The sequence below is a fragment of the Tinamus guttatus genome, unplaced genomic scaffold (genome assembly GCF_059628265.1).
Source record: "Tinamus guttatus ecotype Peru unplaced genomic scaffold, ASM5962826v1 Tinamus_guttatus_pri_ptg000330l, whole genome shotgun sequence".
NCBI lineage: Eukaryota > Metazoa > Chordata > Aves > Tinamiformes > Tinamidae > Tinamus > Tinamus guttatus.
The window spans coordinates 1,258,141-1,280,165 of NW_028288864.1; the positions used below are offsets into that span (position 1 = coordinate 1,258,141).

Below are 22,025 nucleotides of genomic sequence, written 5' to 3' on the forward strand. Positions count from 1 at the left end.
ATTTGATTTATTTTTTCCCCTTCTTTCTCAACCCTGTTGAGCTACTTATCATTTGTAGAACTTGAGGGCAGCTTTCAGGTGTCAGATGAAAAAAAAAATCCAGGTATTAGACAAAAAATTGAAACTGGTTTAAAACTTAACACAGTCATATTTTAAATGAAGCTTTACGTTCAAGGGTTACCTGAATGGAAACAGTCTGCTCTGAATGCATGGCTTTTGTGCAGACTTTAGGACTGGCAAAATGTTGCCAGGCAATTGAAAGAGCAACCCCCAACCCTGAGAAAGCAGTACATGAAATCTCTGGAGTTTCAGCACTGTTTGGTTGGAGAGGCTTGTTTACATTGCAGATCATGCCAGTGGATATTATTTGAATGAAGACAGTGACAAATTCAAGGATGTTCTTATATGAGGGGAAAATGTATTGGGATTACATATATAGCCCAAGCCATTTTTCTTTTTCTAATTTACAGCTCTGCCTAGCAGATGTGTAATGGAAGGTTTGCCGCTGTTTTAGTTGACATTCTTCTGTGATATGCCCTGAACACTACATCCAGGGATTACTTCTTGTAACCATCTTCTTTGGCTTTCTGTTTAAGTACTCAGTGCTTTATTACTGTAAAGTAACTGCTGGATTTCTGATTTTATTCTCATTTTGGGTCTACTTTAGTTCCATTCCAAATGAGGCTCATTTGATTTTATAGTGTATCCATTATGCATAATTTTTAAGTAACTTGGAAGTACCAAGGGTTAGAGCAAGTGTGTTTAAGACTGGAGTGTGGAGATGTAATTGAGACCTGAGAGAAAATGAGGTGAGGATGAAGGAGGTTGGAGGAAAACAAATGGATAAAGGGTGGCAGGGGTAACTGAGCAACAAGACTGAAGCAAGAAGTTGGATAAAGTGGTTTCCTCCGAAAGATAAGAATTTTGTAAAACTAGCAGAGAGGAAAGAGGCATTGAATGAAATGTTGCAGGGGGCATCAGTACTCATGAAAGGTTTTGTGGTCTGTTTGTTTGTTTTATGAATAAAGTTTAAATGGATAGAAAAACATCCTTAAAGTTACTCTTCTGAGAGTTTCCTCTGAAAACTCAGTTTGAGGAAAGAAAAACAATGAAAAATACATATGTGAACACTTTTACCTCAGCAAATTTTGAAGAGTTTTGTAGTACACAAAAGACTGGCCATATTTAGGTAACTTCTTCTAGAAATTCTAGAATGAATAGTTTTTTTTTTTTTTTTTTTCTTCCCCTCCTCTTTCTGTTGTTTCTTTCCTTCATTTTGTAAGTGACATGTGAAATCACTCTTATTGGGTGGTGGATTTTTTTTTTTTAATATTACTTTAGGAAAAGATATCCTCCTATAGTAAATTGAGGTTTTTTTTTTTTCCTTATTTCTAATCTGTTATTAGTCAATGTAAAAATGAAAATGTAGAACTGGCACCTTAAAGGTGAGAATATTGTGTTAAATACCAAGTGAAAATGAACTTGCTGGTCTCCTTGCAGTGCTTGGGCAGTGCTCCTTTGCTCTGGCATTGCTGGAATTATTCTGCTAAAGGGGCTAGAGTTGAGAAGGGAATGAGTTGCATCTTTATGATTTCCCTGATAAAGCTCTGAGCAGAGCCTGTTTGTTTATATGTTGCAGGGATTTATCCAGAAGAATTAGTCCCTCATGCAATTGGGTTTTATTGTTTTATCATTACTGTTTTGAATCGAGTTGTTAACAAGTGTCCCTCAGTGAAAAATATTACATATCTGGTTAAGAGCTGACTGACTGGTTTCATAATATTTGCAAAACCTAAACATGATTATAAAAAATGCTGAGCATCCTTTAATTCCTGTATCTTGCAGGATTAAGTTCCTGCATACAAACTACCCTAACACTGTGTTTCAGTGTGACAACTTATTCTTGCATGATAAATATGCTGAATTGTATGTCTCTCTCAATTTCTTCAAGATCAGGCTGCATATTATGTTTTTATGTGGTGTGTTTATTCTTCTGGAACATTTTCTTTTGTCAGAAAGCAAAATACCTAGGTGCAATCGATATGTTTCACTTTAAGGACTTCACTATGAAAATAGTGAAAGTAGTTCAATTGATTAAAGGCAGAATTGTCTTTTGATAGAGCTTAAATTAAGGGTGTCCAACCATTGCAACATTTGCAATTGAATTTTTCCATGTTTGTAGTACTAATGATTCAAATGAAGTAGTTGTCTCTAAAGATGGACTTTTTTATATATCAGTCATTGCAAGCAAATCTTTTAAGTGGTAAGCTGTATGGGCTACAGAAATTATCTAACGTGTGATACGTAGGTTTTAATTAATGGCATTTTAACAAACACCATTGTGTTCACTACTTAAGCATGCATCTTTATTGACTAGTTATAATTGACTAATAACATTTTTAAAGCTCAAAATAAGAAGTACTTTGTATGCTGTATTTTAAGCCTAGAGTTATAACAGAATGAAGTTTATCATGTCTGACAGGTTCTGTTTTTGGTGGCTTGCAAGTAGAGTAGAAGTGACAACCAGGAGTAAGTGCTGATACAGTTTAGCTGCAGTTATAGTAAATGAGATTTTCAGTAATGAGACATTTACTAATGGACTGAGGAGAGAAGATATTGAAGCCGTGAATGGAACTTCTGTGGCTCTACTCACATGTTTAAGTGTCAGGACACATGTTTGCATAAATAGTAGGATGGGAAAGAGTAATTGCTTGTATGCTGCTATACCTGCTACTCCAATTTTATTGATATTCTTTCATGCTGTTTTTTTTAAAACCTGCCTTTCAAAAGCTTATATTAAAAGTGTTTATGCTTTATCCACAGGAGAGGTCAGAAAAGATGGCAACTATATATCAGTCTCTTCAATCCTTGTGAAGCATTTTTAATAAGCTACCTGTTAAAGTTAAGCCTTTAAAATACCAAGTGGCCTTTGATAGGACCCAAGACTCATTTCCATTTGCTCACATTGCCATTGTGTTTAATGAGCCAGTAGATAATGTAATAAAGAGATTATTTTCACTGTGTAAGTGTAGGGTTGCTACCTGGCAGTTTCTCCTCATTGGCGCAGATGTAAAAGTCAGTTGAGGATAAGCAAAAAAAAAAAAACAAAAAAAAAACACAAAACAAATCCAAAAAACACGCTTGAAGTGGTTAAGATACAGTGTATCAAGAAGAAGGCAATGCAGAAGGATTTCTGTGTTGCATATAAAGACAAAAAGAGGTTGTTATGAAGGGGAAAAAGAGGTCAAAGACTTTGGGATTTCAAGCCTGCGCTATCAACTAGGGGGTGATTAAGTGGGCGTAATTTAAATGGATGAACTTGTTTTGAAAAATCTTATTTATTAACTTTTTTTTTTACTCTACAACATTGCATATATATGGTTACACAGTTCAAGTGTGTTGTGCAATGCTCTCTTTCAGAAAATGGGTTTAAATTATTTTTTAAAATTCATTTTTAGGACTTTCACCTAATTGAGCACCTGTCTTCCAGAAATTATTTTGACCTGAATTGGGATAGTTTTAGATCATTTTAAAATTAACAGCTCAATTAATTCTGTAATATCCTGGAGCAGGCAGGTAAGAGGTGTCATGTTGGCACAAGGTGTTTGCATGTGCGGAGGAGATTCTTGTGAGCAGGAATTTGACATTCCCTGTTCGCAGGGTGCTGAAGCGTTTCACAAGGTAGTGATGCTTCATCTGCTGAGGAGCATCTTTTTTTCTCTGCATAGAGTGAATTGGTTTACAGTGAGCTTCATGCTCCCCTTGCAGGAGAGCTTGTTCAGCTGTCTCTGGACTTCACTACAGTTGTCAGTATGAAAATATCCTGCCAGCATTTTGTGTGCAGGCACATTTACTCTTATGCTGAATTTGCCATTTGTTTGCTAGCCCATCCTAACCAAAAACTTCTAGAGAGCAGAAATTCCTCTAATGTCAGAGATTTCAATATTTTAACCTGATATTTTTAGATACAGAGCTGAATATTTATTTAGGAGTGATTTTTATTTTTTAAATTACAAAATTTTCTGCACTGAAGCAATTTAAGCATAAATAGTCTTTGCTAGAAGCTTTTCCATTTGATTACCAGGTGGAGCTGAGTTGTCCGAAGGAGATGGCTTGGAAAGTGAACATGTACCGAGGATATTTAGCGATCTGCCATCCCGAGGAGCAGCAGCTGAACTTCATTGAGCGCCTGGTGGAGATGGCGAGCAGCCTGGCCATTCGGGAGTGGCGACGGCTTCCGCACGTCGTGTCGCACGTTCATACTCCCCTCCTGCAGGTAAGGAGAAAAGCTGGGTATTATTGATTATTTTCCAGTTTCAGGATTTTTAATAATTTATGAGTATGAAGTATGTTTTACTCTACAATATTGTTGGTTTCTCCTAATGATATTTTCTTGGGAAAAATTGCATTTTGCAGTGGTAAGGCAGGAATTTTGAGGGTCACTGTGTGTACTTGACCAGAGCTGGGTGCCTAAACTCTTGTTTGGAAACTGGGACTTGGCCTCCAGGTGCTTCCAGAAGCCTGTTGGAGGCATCCAAGTGCCCATGGTCGTCACTGCGTGGTGTGGCTGGTGTGGGGATTTGGGTGACAGGGGGCTTGGGTTCAGCTTGTCACGCAGTAGGTGACCTCGACTACATGTGCTGCTGGTTTGTCTTCATTTGAGGGCTGCCTCTTCCCCAGCTTTGCTGGCTGTGATGCATGTGGCTGAGCCCAGCTCATCACTGCTGCGAGCCGTTCATCTCCAAGGGGAAACTCAGGAATATCTAACCTGGGACTGCATAACAAGGATGTCTTGCTAGGTGGATCAATGTCTGGAAACCTCATGCAGCTATGTGGAACATCCTGCTTTTTCCACGCTCCAGTCAAGCTAGGGTTTCCGTACGAGGTCACAGGTTTTCCTGTGCATTGTGCACGGTGTGATCTATGGGTACCTGCATCCACGGAATGGCTCCGCGGAACGGCTGGGCCTGTAGTGAGGGTTTGTGCCGCATCCCGCGCCTTTCCCTGGCCTCCAAAGAGGCGGCAGCGTCAGCCGGAGCGAGGGAGAGAGGGGACGGAGCGCGGCCAAGGAAAGGGCTCAGATCAACTCGGTGAGATGGAGCTGGGTCGTCCTGCGAGCTGCCGGTCTCGTGTCAGAGTTAATTCCTTCCTGCTAAGTTTTCATCAGTACTTTAAGTTTTTTCCTCCCTGCAGACTGGCAGTATCTGCAGCGTGAAAGGATTAGCCATGCTGTATAAAGTGTTTAAAAGCTTTCAAATATCAATTAAGGCAATTTTAAAAAATAATCTTGTATGTATATATCTGCCTTGAAGCAATGATAAAATAGGCAGTGAATGACAGAGGTACAAATGCAGCAGTGAATTTGCACTGCAGTAATTACTTTTTTTTTTTTTTTTAATATCAGATAGCATGTGATTAAATACCTGTGAGAAAATTAAATTTATGTGATGAATGAGTGTAGGATGAAGTTTAAGCTATTGCGAGAGCTGATACTGAGGTGATTGTAGGAAAATATTACTTTCCCTTAATTTATTTTGTTTCAAGAGATTTGACTCCGTAAATTTGGAGTGGATTTTTTTTTTTAATAACTTATCTTATTGGATTGATTAACGGTGAATACAGCTGTTATCTACTGAGAGGTAGCTCGGAGAATACTACATTGGCTTTATTGTACTGCATGTAATTAAATTCCCCGCAAATTCGTGGGCCTTTTCAGGTTGTCGAAGTTTAGCAAAATGTCTGCTGCTGTTAGGAAGCTGGAGACCGCGGCCATCTCCTGTTTGCTCCTTTCAGCAACTTGGGAATATTGGATGTCTCTGAAAAGCCATTCTTGGCCCAAGCAAGTTCTCAAATCTAAGGCCGCTGCAGAATGGCTTGAGGCAATAGCTACAGGAAGGCATCAAGGAACATTTCAGTGTGCTTCGGGTCTTGTAGAGGACGACCAGGAATTTAGGCTACTAAAAGTTTTGTTTTAATCAAAGGAACATTGAAAATTGGTATTTCTGCCTCAGCATGCTGCTGAAGTGGATTGCGTATGTCCCCACCTGTGCTTTTCTATGGTTGGTTTTGATATAGTAGATTCAGACTGTGGGCTAGGATTTAATACTAACCAAAATGTTTATAATTTTAGCCAGTACCAATTCAATGCTATTCTTTGAGATCTTCTCTGTGGCTGTGGCATTGTGATATCCCGCAAAGTGCATGGGGTTCTCGATGGTTTTATTTACATGTGGGAGAAAAGGATGAGGGTTGAAGGTTATGCAAATTCAAAAAAAAATTTATCTGGGAGTATGGGGGGAAATGATTCTTATGAGACATGGCTATTTGTGGAATAATTTATGAAAGCATGTGCAGCTCCAAATAGAGGAAACTTTTGTCGTCACTCTTCCAAGGAAAGACATTCATTAAACCTTTCAGCCAAACCTATGGTATTATGGGTAGAAGACTAACTGCAGATCAGGAAGGTCTGCTTATAACTGCATAAAGTTAGTGTGTTAAGTTTGCTCAGAAAGGGATGTACATGGACTTACAGCTTGATACTTTCTCTGCTTCTCTGGAGAAGATGCGTGAAGTTACAGTGGCCTTTGAACGGGAAGGTGCTTTATGGCCTCGATATTTTACTTCTGTATTAATTTTTATTTAACTTCTTTACTTTTATGTTTTTACAACTGGTCAGCATAGATAAAAATCCTATGCAGTTGATTCAGTGGCTGAATTGTATAGTTCAGTCAATGACTAAAGTGATGAATCAATCTCATGCAGGGTGTTGTGGTTTTTTTTTTTTTCCTTCTGTTCTTGTTTGATGATTAAAATGGTTAATGGTGAATTAAAAGTGAAATCATTAGTTGAGATATTTATCTAGCAATGAAATCAGCCAGTGGATTGGACTGTCCTTTATGATGATTTATATTGCTTAATGTTTTCTAGGCAGCACAACAAATAATTGAACTTCAGGAAGCAGCCCAAATAAATGCAGGATTACAGCCAACTAATCTAGGGAGGAACAACAGCCTCCATGATATGAAGACTGTCGTAAAAACCTGGAGGAACAGGTTACCTATTGTGTCAGATGACTTATCCCATTGGAGCAGCATTTTCATGTGGAGACAACATCATTACCAGGGTAAAACTGCCTGGTCCAGCATGCATTCATCATGTAATTTTCCAGACAACACATTGTTTGAAATAATTTCTTTGTGTTTTTTTTGTTTAAACGTACAGGAATTTTGTGGATTTTTCAACAAAAACAACTGATCGTTTTTGTTGAATTTCCATCTATCCATTCGATTTTCTTAAATCATCGTCACATGTATTTTTTTCTTAAGTCAGATTTTGCTGCGTGCGCAGTTTCATTTCTAATGACAAATATTTCTTGTTTTGCCTGTAGCCATTGTAACTGCCTATGAGAATAGTTCTCAGCACGATCCCAGCTCCAATAACGCCATGCTGGGGGTTCACGCCTCTGCATCAGCAATTATCCAGTACGGGAAGATAGCGCGAAAGCAGGGGCTGGTCAACGTAGCCCTGGATATACTGAGCCGCATTCACACCATCCCGACTGTGCCCATCGTGGATTGCTTCCAGAAAATTCGCCAGCAAGTCAAATGTTACCTTCAGCTGGCAGGAGTCATGGGCAAAAATGAATGTATGCAGGTACGTTAGTCCCTGAAATTGTTGTAACCGAGCAAGGGGCTGGGTGAATTCCCAGTGATTTGCAGTGATTTGAATAGGTGACCCATATTCAGGGTCTGAATTTGGTCGATCATGTTGTGAGTAAATGAATAAAGTCTTAAGTAACACTATTAAAGAGTCACTGTCCTTTCTGAACTGAATACTGTGATTATTTTAAAAAATAGGCAAAGAAGAGTAAAAGTGAAAGATTTTTAAAAATCTTTTAAGAGATAAATGTAACAGACTTCAAAAATAAGGTTTGCAAGATAACCAACGCTATCACAAGACTAAGTGGACGTTTTTGAGTGTCTTGCATTGTCTGAGTGATGAGTAGTGAAGTGAAACAGAGCAAGTTAAATGTATAGGAAAAGATAAATATGACTAGGCCAAAAAAAAAAAAAAAAAAGGCCCTGGCATAAGGTCAGCCAACTATAAGGTGGAAATACGATAATCCATCATCAAGTAAGCTTTGGCTGTAATGTCTAGTAGTTTTGCATAGGCTAATGTGATATTAAAGTTGGCTTCAGTCCATGTTTTTTTTAAAGGATAATGAAATAGAAAAAAAAAAGTTGAAAACTGTAGAAAATCATCATTCTGCTTAAATGCTGAGAGGGTATTTTGGCTATTTTTTATGGCACTTCATTTTGATAGAAACTTCTGTTTTAGAAGACTTTTTTTCATTAAGACTTTTTTAACAGGGTCTTGAAGTTATTGAATCAACGAATCTGAAGTACTTCACCAAGGAGATGACTGCTGAGTTCTATGCATTGAAGGGAATGTTCTTGGCACAGATTAACAAGTAAGTGTGTTGGTTGGAAGAGGCATTAGCACACATTTAAGAAAAATGCAGCTGAGTAACTTAAACACAATAGTTAAAGCAAGAAAGTTGTTCCATATGTTTATGCAGACTAAAATTTGGCACAGCTGTTAAAGTATAGGCGATTTTTGGTTGCTGTGCAGTTTAAAGATGTAAAGACTAATAATACTTCTAAGTATTATAGGAAGACTAGCTAAGGCAAACATTTTAAAACGCAATCTTAAAAAAAAAAAAAAAAAAAAAATCAGTTTTGGGAGGAGGGAATAGGGTGAAGGGAGAAAGGATCTACCTGAAGCTTAATAGCTCAATATGCCTTTTTCCCCTTGTGCCATGACTACTTTGTTAGTCAAACTCATGAAAATTCAAGTAATTTTTAGTGTAGTTGACAAAAGGAAGAGCTTAAACTGTCTTTTCAATGTAAACATCATATATAAAACTAAATAAAAAATGCTGTTCAGTCTGTAAGCTTAGAGCTATCTAAAAAAAACTAGCCTACTGCTTTTTTGTTTCTGTATCATTGTATATGTTGCTCTCGTAAGCTATTCAAGACATAAGTAGATGTTGTGGCGTAATTCAGAGTGCTTAGACAAAGCTGCTGTATCATCCAATATGAAAATGTGACACAAACTCATTTCAGATAATTGAATTGGAAAGATTAATGTGGTATGTGTTGGAGACATCTTGCATTACAGCAATTAAAAACACCTAAGTGCAAACATTGCTTTCAGAAAATTACCTTTCTAATATCCTTGCTTTATGCTGTCAAATATATTACTACTTTGAGGAGGATCTCTCTTTAATCCAGTAATATCTCAGCAGTCACATTTTGCCTGGTGATACCTTAAAATCACTTCAGATTTCAGTGGCTTTTAGTATGCATGATTTTTAATAGCAGTATTACTACATGCTACATATAGGTGGAATCATGCCTTTACCACGCACAGAGCAGACACTGAATCAAATCCATCAGCTTTTAAGCTGTACACGTCAGCTCCAGATAGCAATTTAAGCCAGGAAATGATGAATATCTTTTTCTGTGGATATAAGAGAGAATTTTAAATAGGCAGAATGTAATTACTTTGATGAAAAGTGCAATGAGCTTTTTTTAATGGCAGCAGATGAGCTTAGTTGTAGTTGAGGTGTAAAGAGAAGATAGTTTTCTCTCTCCTCCTCCCTGCCTTTTATTTATTTATTTTAGTGCAGGCAAAAAAAAAGCAAGTAGCTATAATTGTGCATTTCTTCAGAAAAGGGTGAGTAATGGGCTTTATTTAAAACACAGTTCTGATTTATTTACAGTTTGCGAATCTTGCCAAAAATCAGCACAGACATAGGTTAACACTGCAGTCGCATACAGTTAGGAAGAATGGCCGGGGGTTGAAGTGCAGCCCTTGGGACTGGGATTCCTGCTGCCCTGACACTAGCAAAAATTCTGAGTTAAAGGTCACCTGTGGTGTTGCAAGTCCCTGAGCTGCCCCTTCTCTGAGCAAGGGGATAGAAACCATATTAAAAAAGCCATCTCGGGTGTCAGGAATGATAGATAGTAGAGAGGGAGAAAAGAAAATCTAGTGGAAAATCCTGTTGTTGTAAAAGGGAAGCAGTGATACCAAGTCATTTATCAGGCTGCTCCCAGGGCAGTCTGCTTCTGGACCTCAAAGGATAGTGCAGGAAGCCATGTGAAGAAAACAGCCTTGTGTAACATAGAAACTAACCTGCACTTTGACAGATTAAGTTATTTTCCTTTTTATCATTTTAACCCCATAGGTTAGTCATTTTATTTTGTTCATTCTTGCACACTATGATTCTCCAAGTGAATAATATTTTTATATTTTTAAGAATGACACAAACAAACTGTACTTTACTTAGGTGCTGTTTATCTAAATGCTTAATCTGTTAGAGAAAAGTGGAGCACTTCTGTATTAAAGGATTGCAGAATGCTTTAAAAGCTCCTTCAGTTCAAAAATGTATATATGAGTTTCCTCATCCTTATTTTTGTGCCTGAAATGTTAATGCATATTCTACAGGATTACATGGATTCAAGGGTTGTATTTACCTTGGGATGAATCATGCTAAACTTTAAACTAGGAGCTTTTGAGGAAACCTAGAGAAAACTTTAGAATTATCAGGTTAATACACTAAAACACATTTTTCGGAATCCAAGAGCTGTATGACTAGCCTTCATATTCCTTCAGTTTTTGCTGTTGAAAAGTAAACATTTTAGTTGTGGAATTAGAATCTGACTTTTTCTAGATAATTTTGATTGTAATTTTTTTCATTGCTGGTGTGGGTAAACAGTTAAGTAAAGTGTACTCTGCTGAAGAATAGCTAATAGGACATCTTCCCAAATTTGCCTTTTTTCCCAAGTGTAGTTACTTCTCATTGAGCTACTTAATGGAAACAGGCTCAGGTTGAGTCAGTTATAAGAGTACAGATAACAGATGTAAGCTGTAATATAGCTGCTATTAAAGAATTTCTCGGGTAAAAGAGAGGGAAAGGCAGTGTTTCTTTTATACTCTTGATCCCATCTGTACTCTTTCGTGTAGTGACTATTCATGTGGGATATCATTAGTGTGGAGTATTCCACATGCTCATGGGATCAAGGAATAAGAGGATAAGTGGCAGGATAGGACTCATTACTAAGCTGGGGTACCTTGTATATTGGTAGTAGCTGAGCACTTGATAAAAATAGTTTTTTGTTTCTAAGCAATGGAAGTTTTTTAGTATGTTAGAGAGTATCTGGATATTTTAAATGTTTATGTAATTGTTCCCATTATGAAACATTTTGTTTCATAGGTTCTGAATGTTAAAGTAAGCAATCATAACAGCTTGGTAGAGAACTTAGTGGAAAGGTGTCATTCAGTATTAAAAAAGTGGTTGAGTTACCCTATTAGATTTCTTCTGCCTCTTAGGTAATGCAATAACTTTGTATTGATCCAAATGAATATTCACTGTTGTCACAATGCAGGTCTGAAGAAGCAAACAAAGCTTTTTCTGCAGCTGTGCAGATGCATGATGTGCTAGTGAAAGCCTGGGCCATGTGGGGAGATTACTTGGAGAATATCTTTGTGAAAGAGCGTCAGCTCCACCTGGGTGTATCTGCTATTACTTGCTACCTGCATGCATGTCGTCATCAGAATGAGAGCAAATCAAGAAAATACTTAGCAAAGGTAAGATCTCGACATTACAAAAACAAAACAAAACAAACAAACAAACAAAAAACAACCTGGAGCTCCACCCCTTCAGAAGAGGCTGGGTACGTGTTGATATGCCCATTAGTGGAGGTTCAGTTACTGACTGACAGGTTTGATTTAGACTCCAAGTTTACTGTAAGGACTGTAAAGGATCATTACATAACCCATGATTTTTCCTACTTCATCAGGATATCTTCTTGTTTGATTTTTTTTTTTAAGTGGGTCCTTTTTATCTGCAAGAGAAAGGGAGAAATTAATTATTTCAGCATTTCCACTGTATTATGCAATTATGTGGTGCTTTGAAAATTATTGTGGATTAGTATCTGTTTATCATCATTTTTAAATTAGTCAAATATTTGGCAGGCACAAGAATAGAATTGACATCAATTTCTTGTTCTACTTTTGCATTTCAGCTCTGTATAGGCACCTTTTCCAGCTCCTTACTTGGGGTCAACTTAGAGCTGCTCTTTCTCCCTCAGTGATAGTAACCATGGATTGCTACAGTTGCAGTATCAGCTTAATTTAATCTTGATTTTGTCAAGCAGTCTTCTGACAAAATGAATGCTTATTTTTCTGAAATTTTCTGTACTCTTTTTTGGTTTTAGTACATTAGTTACTACTACATTTGTGTCCTCCTGTTGACTATTAATGCTGTGCTGTCCAATCCCCAAGTTTTACATAAGCTTTGGCACTTGCAAGTATTCCAGATAAGACAGTATCGTGTTAATAAAGTGTCACTTTTTCCTGCATAATCCAAATGACACATTCTGAAATTGTTTAAGCCCTGAGATGTCCTCTTGAAACTACCTTTTAGGTTCTGTGGCTCCTGAGCTTTGACGATGATAAGAACACCCTAGCAGATGCAGTGGACAAGTACTGCATCGGTGTCCCGCCGATCCAGTGGCTGGCCTGGATTCCCCAGCTGTTGACGTGCCTGGTTGGCTCCGAGGGCAAACTTCTGCTCAACCTCATTAGTCAGGTAGGTACAAAAGAACATAGTTCTTTCCTTTCAAGTTGAGATGTAAATATTTCTAAAAGCAAATTAAGGGAATGCTAAGCTTTAACAGTGATACTATTTGTACCTTCTCTGGAGTGAGCTGGGGAGCGTTCATTTCTCTCTGCAAGTAGAATATTGTTATTTCCAGAGTGAGTGTTACTTAGTGAGATTAAATCCAGTGCAACTGTATGCCATATGTGCAAGAAACATTATAGCTTTCCCGCTGAAATTTATTTATGATATGTTGTGAACATTATGGTGCACGTACATTCGGAAATGTATAGTTAAATGGTTGTAATGTAGGAGTAGGGATAAAGAATTTAGTGTCTAAATGAAGAAGCTTTTATTAGTGCTTTGTTTTTTATTATATGTGATTTTTTTTAAAAAAAAAGACTGCTCTGGCTGTCACCATCAGGAAGCTTTGCAGAGACTCCGTATATTTTCATGCTGAGTGTAATCCATCAAGTGATTAGAAGAATAAGGATAAAGTTTAGGGAGTTAGCTGAAGAATCTGCCTTCCTGAATTTGTACCTGCAGACTGACAGATGAGCTTTGATTAATCTTGCTTTGGGTTTTAAGATTTTACTGTCGTATTCTGCCTGTTCTGAAGCAAAGTTAGTAAAACAGACAGTGTACCTGTATTTCAGTATAAAGTTGCTATTTGGGATTTACCTGAACTACTGGAAAATCTGTGACACTTTTCATATTTTTTCAAGATAGTTTTGTTGTTGCTTAGTGTGAACAGGATTCAACACGCTATTTTTAGATGTTACCTGTTCACTGATGAGCTTAAGCTCTGTGTTAGCACACCCAAACTCTGGCAGCATTTCGATATGTCCATTGACTCAGGTTAGTCCAAATCTATTGTGAAGCCCTATTAACGTGCAGGTGAACATATGAAGCTCTCCTATTAACACGCACTTCACAGTTCCCTGAAAACTTGCCAAGGAAAACTGTTGCTCTGAGTTTCTTACCTAGTATTTTTCTTTCCTTTCCTCTACCCTGGATTTTTGAGATGTCCAGCTCCCTTCATACTTCCTTACCATCCTTAGTTTCAGATCTGTGAGAAGAGAATGTGTATTCTCACAGAGACAGAATACGTCCCATGTGCTTGTGCATGTAATGCATATGTGATGTGTGTGTATGTAGGCATATGCATATTTTTTTCTATTTTCCCTTCTCTCTGTAAAATCAAAGTGAAATTTTGAAGAGGTCATGCACCCAAGCAGCTTGAGAAAGCAAAGTAACTAAAGCAAGACATCAGATATGATATAGCTTGGTATTGTCTTGCAACACCAGTGTGCTCATGTGCTTCCTGATGGCAGACAGATAAAACCTATTCCAGTGAGTTGTAGAGATGTCTGTTTTTATTTAGCTCTTCTGTGTAAAATTTTCAGAAGTTATCACCTATCCAGAAGCCCTACTGTGGGTAAAGTTCAGACTCATAAACATCCCATTTTGATAATCTTACCTTTAATCTTTGGGATCATAGAAGGAATGTGCAATTAAAAAAACAGGCTTTGTGTTTTACTGATGTGAAAGTGTTTTACTGCTTTGAAACCAGAAGTTTGCAGAGGTAGTAGAACCTGGCCTTCAAAACCCGCTTGGAGCCACGTGCTCTAGGTGACCCTGCATGTGCAGGGGGTTGGACTAAATGATCTCTAGAGGTCCCTTCTAACCTTGAGCATTCTGTGATTCTATGATTCTATGATTTTACAATTCTATTTATGTGACTGCCAGCGTGAGCCAAACGTATGTTATGTTACTGGCATCAGTATCATGTTACTGAACAGTGAATTGCCATTGCCACTTACCTTATGCATTTGGATGCCACAACAATACGTAATTTAATAAAATTGTGGCTAGAGAAGTCTCGTTGTGTCTTGAGATGTGTTCTTACCATCAGCAGTACTTAACTACATTGTGTCTTTCCTTTAACAGATAGAGAGATTTATAGATTTTAAAGAGGATGCAGAGGATTTAGCTTTTTTTTTTTTTTTTTGAAGCTTTTCTGTTGTTGTTAAATTGGTATCCCCTTACATTAAGTGCAGCAATTAGGTGGAGTATAGTTGCTCTCTAATGGGCCTTCTTATCATGTAGTATTGGGCCCTGGGAATTGTGGTCTAATTTAAAGATGAGATGGTGTCATTATATCTGTTTTTGTTCTATTATGTGTGTGAGTAAGATCTTTGAGCTGGCATGGGTTCTGTAGCATTATGTTGCTTTCAGATTTATTAGGCAATATGATATGAAAGCCCTAATTAGGTGTGCCTTAACAGCGTGTGTAGAGAGTCACCATTTAATCCTTTTTAGGTTTCTGTTACTGAAATGGTCTTTAATGTCCTAGTTTTCCATAAGATGTTACTTAAAACAAGAAAATAATTATTACTGATGCACATTCATTTTAAAAGGAGAATCTCTACCTGATCTATAGTTTATTTACATTAACATGAGAAAATAGCAAATGTATGTATATCTTCAAATAGGTGGGAAGAGTATATCCCCAGGCTGTCTACTTCCCTATCAGGACCCTTTATTTGACCTTGAAGATAGAACAACGAGAGCGCTACAAAAGCGGTGAGCTTGATAACAAGAAAATTGTTCGGGCTTTTTTGGAGTTCACGTTTTGCAGCTTAGTCACTCCTGTGTGTTTTACCTGATTTTCTTGGGAAAATAGGTGTGATTAAGTTGATATGCTGATATGTTTTGTAGAGAAAAAAGTCTTCATCAACTTTGTTTGGGTTCTGATTGTTTCTGTGAGGTTAAGTCTACAGAGGGCTTGACCTGTCTTGAAATTTTTTGAATAAAAATATTGAGCAAAAAGAGTTCCATCTACTTTAGTCTTGTGTCATCCTAATTATGGAGAATAACACATTTGTTGCTTATTCTAGCTGTGGAGGTAGAAAATTCATAGATTATAATAATTCATAGACAGAAGAGAGTCATTGTTTTCTAACCTGTTCCTGTCTAATTTTGATCAGAAATGTGAACCATGTGGCATTCTCTTTCCTTTTGAATGAATCAAATATCTAAAATAATTTAACCAAAGACCAGTTCATGTAGCTCAAGTGAGATAAACTGCTTCTTGTGAATAATCCATGCTTCAAGATTTGCAAAATTATTTCTTATGACTAACTCTCAAGTAAAATGAGCATCGAAGTTAACACAAAATGGAAGCAATTTCTGTTCCGAGCAAGTGTATGGGAAGTGAGGAGAACACTCAGGAATTTGCACACCACTTTTTCGAGATAAGATCCTATTTCAATTCTCTATATGATGCAATTCTACAAATCTTCCTGTTCTTTTGTCCCATATAATTTCTTAGAAATCTCAGGAAAGAAACTGGAGGAACTTTCCTTTCTGTTCATTGTTAGGAAGTGCATTGTTTAGTTAATTGCCCGTTTCACTTGTGAAGCAGTCCATTAAATTTCTGCATAAAAATGTAAATGGCACTACTTAAAGAATGCCTCATTTTTGTTGAGTGCTCATTTGGCAGAGGAAGAGGTGCTCCCGTGTAAGACTAATAGAAGATATTTTCATTAATAACGTTTTCTTTTGGTTCCTTCAATAACCAGCGACAGAGCTGTACTTTGCTAAATTCTTCAGACTGCCGGATACCATGACATCTAGCAAAAGTTTTTTTCTCTTGATTGTGCCACAAACTGTTGATATATTGGAGGGCTAGATGAGGTCTCTAAAATCTGATGTTGTTTGAAGTAGTGAGTGATAATCCAGTCAACCAAAACTCAGTGTGTAACCACTGTGTGATATAGTTGTGAGATACACTTTAAGATAATTTGCATGTTGTTGGCATCAGCATGTTTATTCCCTCAGTTATTTGTGAGAACTTAACCAAAAGAAGGAAGGAGTGTCAGAATGAGTATAATTTAAGTAATTGAATCCTATATGAAAAGATGTCAATTACTTCAAGAGCTCAGTTCAATAGTGTAAAAAGCTAAAGCTATACCTCTTGTTTTTGAAGAGTGCTTATTTTGCTCTAACTTCAGGAAGTCTGTACCACTGAACACCATTTGGAGTAGAGTTTTCTTTCAATAAAATCTAATTTTTCTGTGACTCATTAGATAATATATGATTAACATTTACACTAACATCAACATAGAGTAAATATAAAACAAATTTTGGAACAACTTATTTTATCTTATACATTCATATATCACACTTATCAAATTTATTTTATTCTTTACTTTTGTTTTGATTTTTTTGTTGTGCTTTCCAGATTCTGGGCAACAACAGCCAAGTTCTGTGGGAAATCAGTCCCATTCCGCCTCCGACCCTGGGCCGATCCGAGCCACGGCCCCAATGTGGCGGTGCAGCCGAATTATGCACATGCAGCGGGAGCTGCATCCAACGCTCCTGTCTTCTCTGGAAGGCATTGTAGATCAGATGGTCTGGTTCAGAGAAAATTGGCACGAAGAGGTATTTGGCTTCAATGTGACTTCATATTTATATAATTTGTAAGGAAAAGTTAGCTGTGACATATTTATCTAGAATTATGTTTAAATACTAAAATATATATATATTTGTTTTGTTCAGTAAACTGATGTATTTCTGTAACTGACAGTTCTTGGTGGAGTTTCAAGGAGTTTAATTGTTTCTTCCCAAAGACACTTCCCCACATTGTTAGTGTGATAAATGCCTCAGCCATTGCTTGTATTAACCCGAAATTTTTATTCTTATGATAAGTTTTGGGGATACTGTTTTTCCTCTTGATCTGGTGGTCTGACAGGTGGTGATTATTGTCCAAAGTTTGAGCAATATCAAAGAGTAGATGGACCTCCTACTCCATTTTTATTGTTTGTTTCTCATAGTTGTAGGCTGTTCTGTTTTGTCCACCTAGCACACATTTAATAGGACCTGTTTGAAGAAGGTTTCCTTGTACCACAACGGTTTCTAATCTATCACAAAACACAAACTCTAAAACCTAGCTGCTGTTAAAAGAGCAAGACTCACCTCATGATACAGTATTTTTTCTGTTCAGTTTGGTAATTTGCGGTGCTGATAAGAATCAGTGCTGTCATTCTGTGTGACCCTTTGGTCCCATATAATTATACAACTTTAAGTAAATATTTCTGAGAGAATATCTTTGCTATATATAATGATATCTATTTTTATATATGTGTATGTATTTTTAATTCTTAGGTTCTTAGACAACTGCAGCAGGGCTTGGCGAAGTGCTATTCAGTTGCCTTTGAGAAAAGCGGAGCAGTTTCGGATGCCAAAATCACTCCTCATACGCTGAATTTTGTCAAGAAGTTAGTGAGCACTTTTGGAGTAGGTCTTGAGAATGTGTCTAACGTGTCCACGATGTTTTCGAGTGCAGCCTCAGAATCACTAGCCAGGAGAGCACAGGCGACAGCTCAAGACCCTGTGTTTCAGAAATTAAAAGGACAATTTACAACAGGTAAATTTTTAGAACATATTCTTATTTTTTTTTTTCTTTTAATCTCCAGAGGTCTTCCCCTTTCTCCTACCCTCAAAGTTTATCTGTGAAAGCATCCTTTTTTTTTTTTTTTTTTTTTAAACTACTTCCTATTTTTTTTCCCCTTGAGAGAGGGTATAGAAAAGAGCAGTTTTCTGCCATTTCACAAAACCTGGAATATTTTGTCTGTTAATTTCTCTATGGAGTAACCATTACATGAGTTTAAACTTCACTAGTATATTGCTGTATATTCATTACTGTAGCTATGATCAAATTATGTATGTGTTTAAAGAAAAATTAGAGTAGGTCATTATAATATTCCTACATTTTGCATAGAATTACCTGCCAGAGATGAACAAAATAATGGTCTCTACTATATGGTAGATGACAGGACTTTAATGAAATTTTCACCCCAGAACTCCAAACTAACGGTATTGTATGAAGCCTTTTAACATAGGCTACTTCTGATGAGTAAGATTACTTTAGTGTTTTGGATAGCTAGATTATAAAGATCTCATTATACAAATTGAGATAATTGTTAGGTGGTAAATTGAATCAATAACTTTTATTATAGCTGATTAAAGAGCCACTTCAGGGAAGTAGCTTGTTTGCTTCATTCAGCTCTGTTTATTAGTGGAGTTATATATTTTATGAATATCTGGTCTTGATTTAATATAAGAAAAATCATTCTACAATACCATGTGTTTTTTGGTGTCTTGCTGAAAAGTGTTAAGACCATATCAGCTATGTATAATAGAAGCTGACATATATTGGCATTCAGTGGATTGCCAGGACGGTGGGGTTCTGTAGTCCTATCTACAGTTTTTCCTTCAATAGGACTATAAAATTAGATAAAAAGGAATAGTTATATCTTCCTAAATGGAAGAATTCAAACTAATTATTTGTTCGTAATTGGAAACATAGAATTTCAGTGAAGACCTGCGTTTTCATCATCTTTTGAATCCACCTTTCTCCTTACCCTCCTGGGAGTGTCACTTGGATGATCCTGCAAGTGTTCAACTCCCTCATCTCAACTTTCACAGCTGGTGGAAAAACATCCCCTTTCCACATCAAGGCGATTCCTCTGCAAAAGTGAAACTTGCTTTGACAAATTACTCTCTTTAGAATTCTAAGTTAAGGCAGCCTTAAATATTTGAGGTCAGCAGAGCTACTGAGAATTCGCAGTTTGGCAAGTAGAGTTTCAGTGTGGGTGGGTGTGTGTGGTCGTTTTTTTGTTTATTTTATTTGTTTCCCCTCTTCAAGCATTTTCCTGATAATGTTGTGGAAAAAAGTGAACTGATGGGAATCTTGTGAAAGCAACTCATATATATGACCTAGATATCTTGTGCACATTCTGTTTTGCATGATGTCCTTTTGAGGCACAACAGTTGCATGACAGTGGATAATGAAAGTCCTGGAGCATATGATTAAATTTAATGGATGAAGGTTACTACTAGGGAAGGAGGTGGTAGTTGAAACATTTTGTGTGCCCGTGACTGAAGATGATGGGGAAATGGCACACATCTGCCCTTGTTTTTCATCTATAGTAATGATTTGTAACTCTGTACAATGCATTAACAGTCTAGGCACTTTTTCATTGCGATAAATGTTGCTAACGTGCATGGTTTGGGGTTGGCTTTCAGTTATTTTGGTCTTTCATGGTTCCTCTCTGTTTTTTTCCTACAAGAGACGAGTGTTAGGGAGATCTGGGGTTCCATGAGTTGTAAAGGGAAACTCAAACACTAGGCTCAAGTCTGCAAAATATAGAATAAGGTTTCAAAACATTTCTGGAGAACCACTTTTAAAAACTTAATTACAGCCCAATTATATTTTTTAGTGAAAAAAAAATCAATTTCTACACGCTGCTGTGTACTTTGCTCCATGCCTTTATAAATGGCATTTAAAGTTTTCAGGTTTTGTAACTTATCACAGCATTTATAAAAAAAAATTGCATGAATTGGCATAGAAAATAACAAAGAAAAAATGCAAGGTGACTGTGAAGCATTTCCTAGTAAATTTCAATATAAAAATACATAATTATTCTCTGCTTCTTTTGCTGAAGATTTTTCATTTTATTTTTCAATTATAACAAAACATGAATGGCTACCAGATTAAAATCATTATTTTACTTAATAGTAGATTAGATTTTTATTTTAATCTATTAAACTCAGTGTTTAATTCATAAATGAGATGCAGGGGAAAAGATGAAATTAAGCTGATTATGCAGTTTTATAACTCATTATGCAGAAAAAAGCGTAAGTTTTTGATTTTATAACAGTAAAATGTACATAACTAAGAACTGCAATTAACTCACTGAACATAAAGACTGTGTTAACATCCTCTGAAACAACTTTTAAATCATGTTGCTTTTGCCCTTTTCTCACACTAGAAAAGTTGCTGGTGCTCTGATCTCGCTATCAGCTGCATCGACACGATAGAGATATAATTGCAGTGGCTGCCTTGTGTTGCAAGAGCATCCAAGCTAAGAGCTGTTTGAGTAAAATGTTTTCTTTAGATATTTCCAGATTAATGTTGTGACAGCAAAGTTTTATAGACACTTTCAGCTCTGTTTAGTTTCATAACCTCTCCCACCAACACCTGAGATGCATCTTGGTTCCTGCAAATTACAGGTGGGGAAGCGGGGATCCATTAGGGACTGGCACACCAGTACTTAGTTGCTAAGTTCTTTGTCTGCAGCACACTGAACCACCAGAGCTTTGTGCGGTCATCTATTTCCAAACTAACATTATGTATTTCAAAAACAAATTTTACTTTGAAAAGACTTCTTTTCTGGAACTTCTGGTACCTCGTTCTTTGTTCCTTCTCTCCTTTTCTGCTACACCTTTGACATCAAAGAACAGGCAAATACTGAGAAATGCTCCCTTTTAGAGAACTCACTCAGCAGTGAAAAGAGGATAAAAACATCCCCAAATGTTCTTTTTTTTGGGCAGATGATAGGGTTTAGAGTTTGAATCAGTGCTTCTTTCTAACCTTCTCTCTGCCAAATTGAATTCTGGTGAAGCCTTCTACAATATCCTTCTGAAAGGGCAAGGTAGGTCTCTTGAAAATTTGGCACTCAGTACAATGGCTTCTCTTCTGTGAACAGCAGCTTTGTAATCAGAAAGAAGTTAAGTATCTTCTTGAGGTCTTTGTCTTTCCCTGAAGTGAGGGGAGAGGGCACAAAAAAGAGCTGCTGTTCATTTCCAGCTTCTCAAAGGAACTTTTCTTCCCGTAAGCAAAAAGCACAGCATTACTTGGATGGGTCTTTCTGTACTTCTGCTGTAATTATTAGATAACAGGATGTCATCCTGAAAATCCAGATCAAGGGGCTGGAATTACTGTCATGATGATTGACCTTGGTCTGGTCTTTGTAGTCTTGGGTTTCTGGAGTTGAGTGATAAACCAGAAGTCTTGTATTTCTCCAAACTGCTTTCTTAACTCTCATTGAGTTATTTTTCATGTTTGTTTAGTGCTTTCTAACTAACATGTATTATCTTGTGAAGGTCTTCTCCAGTAGGAAGCACTATAAAACTGAATTTGTTTGAAACAAAGCCATTAGTTTTCTGCTAGCAAAGCAGGCTATCTTAGTACAGCAGGGAATGTCTGGTATTGCATTTTCTTTTCTCATAGCTGATTTTTTTTGTTTTTCCTCACATGGACTCTGTGTGACAGGAACAAAAAGACTAATTGAACTCTGTTATTCCCATCTGCCACTAGGAAACAAAACAACAAAAATCCTAAAACAGGTATGCCAACAAACTGGAGGTATTCCAAGGATGAACTGAGTAGCATTTTTTGAAGAAATACATAATATTAATGCATACTCTTACTACTTGGGTAATTCACATATTAGCACAAAAACTACTTGCAATTTGGGAGTACTTTTACACATTTCAGGGAGTCAGGAGATAA

The 22,025-nt window shown here is 37.0% G+C and overlaps 1 protein-coding gene across 1 annotated transcript in view; it reads left to right on the top strand.

The window, feature by feature from the left end:
* TRRAP (transformation/transcription domain associated protein) overlaps window positions 1-22,025 on the top strand; it is an 82,835-nt gene that overhangs the window by 49,863 nt on the left and 10,947 nt on the right. The window contains exons 56-64 of the mRNA XM_088529448.1: window positions 4,085-4,276; window positions 6,928-7,123; window positions 7,388-7,653; window positions 8,370-8,470; window positions 11,451-11,652; window positions 12,491-12,655; window positions 15,160-15,250; window positions 16,911-17,110; window positions 17,834-18,095. Coding sequence (XP_088385574.1) covers window positions 4,085-4,276; window positions 6,928-7,123; window positions 7,388-7,653; window positions 8,370-8,470; window positions 11,451-11,652; window positions 12,491-12,655; window positions 15,160-15,250; window positions 16,911-17,110; window positions 17,834-18,095 — 1,675 coding nt within the window. The remainder of the gene's footprint in view (window positions 1-4,084; window positions 4,277-6,927; window positions 7,124-7,387; window positions 7,654-8,369; window positions 8,471-11,450; window positions 11,653-12,490; window positions 12,656-15,159; window positions 15,251-16,910; window positions 17,111-17,833; window positions 18,096-22,025) is intronic.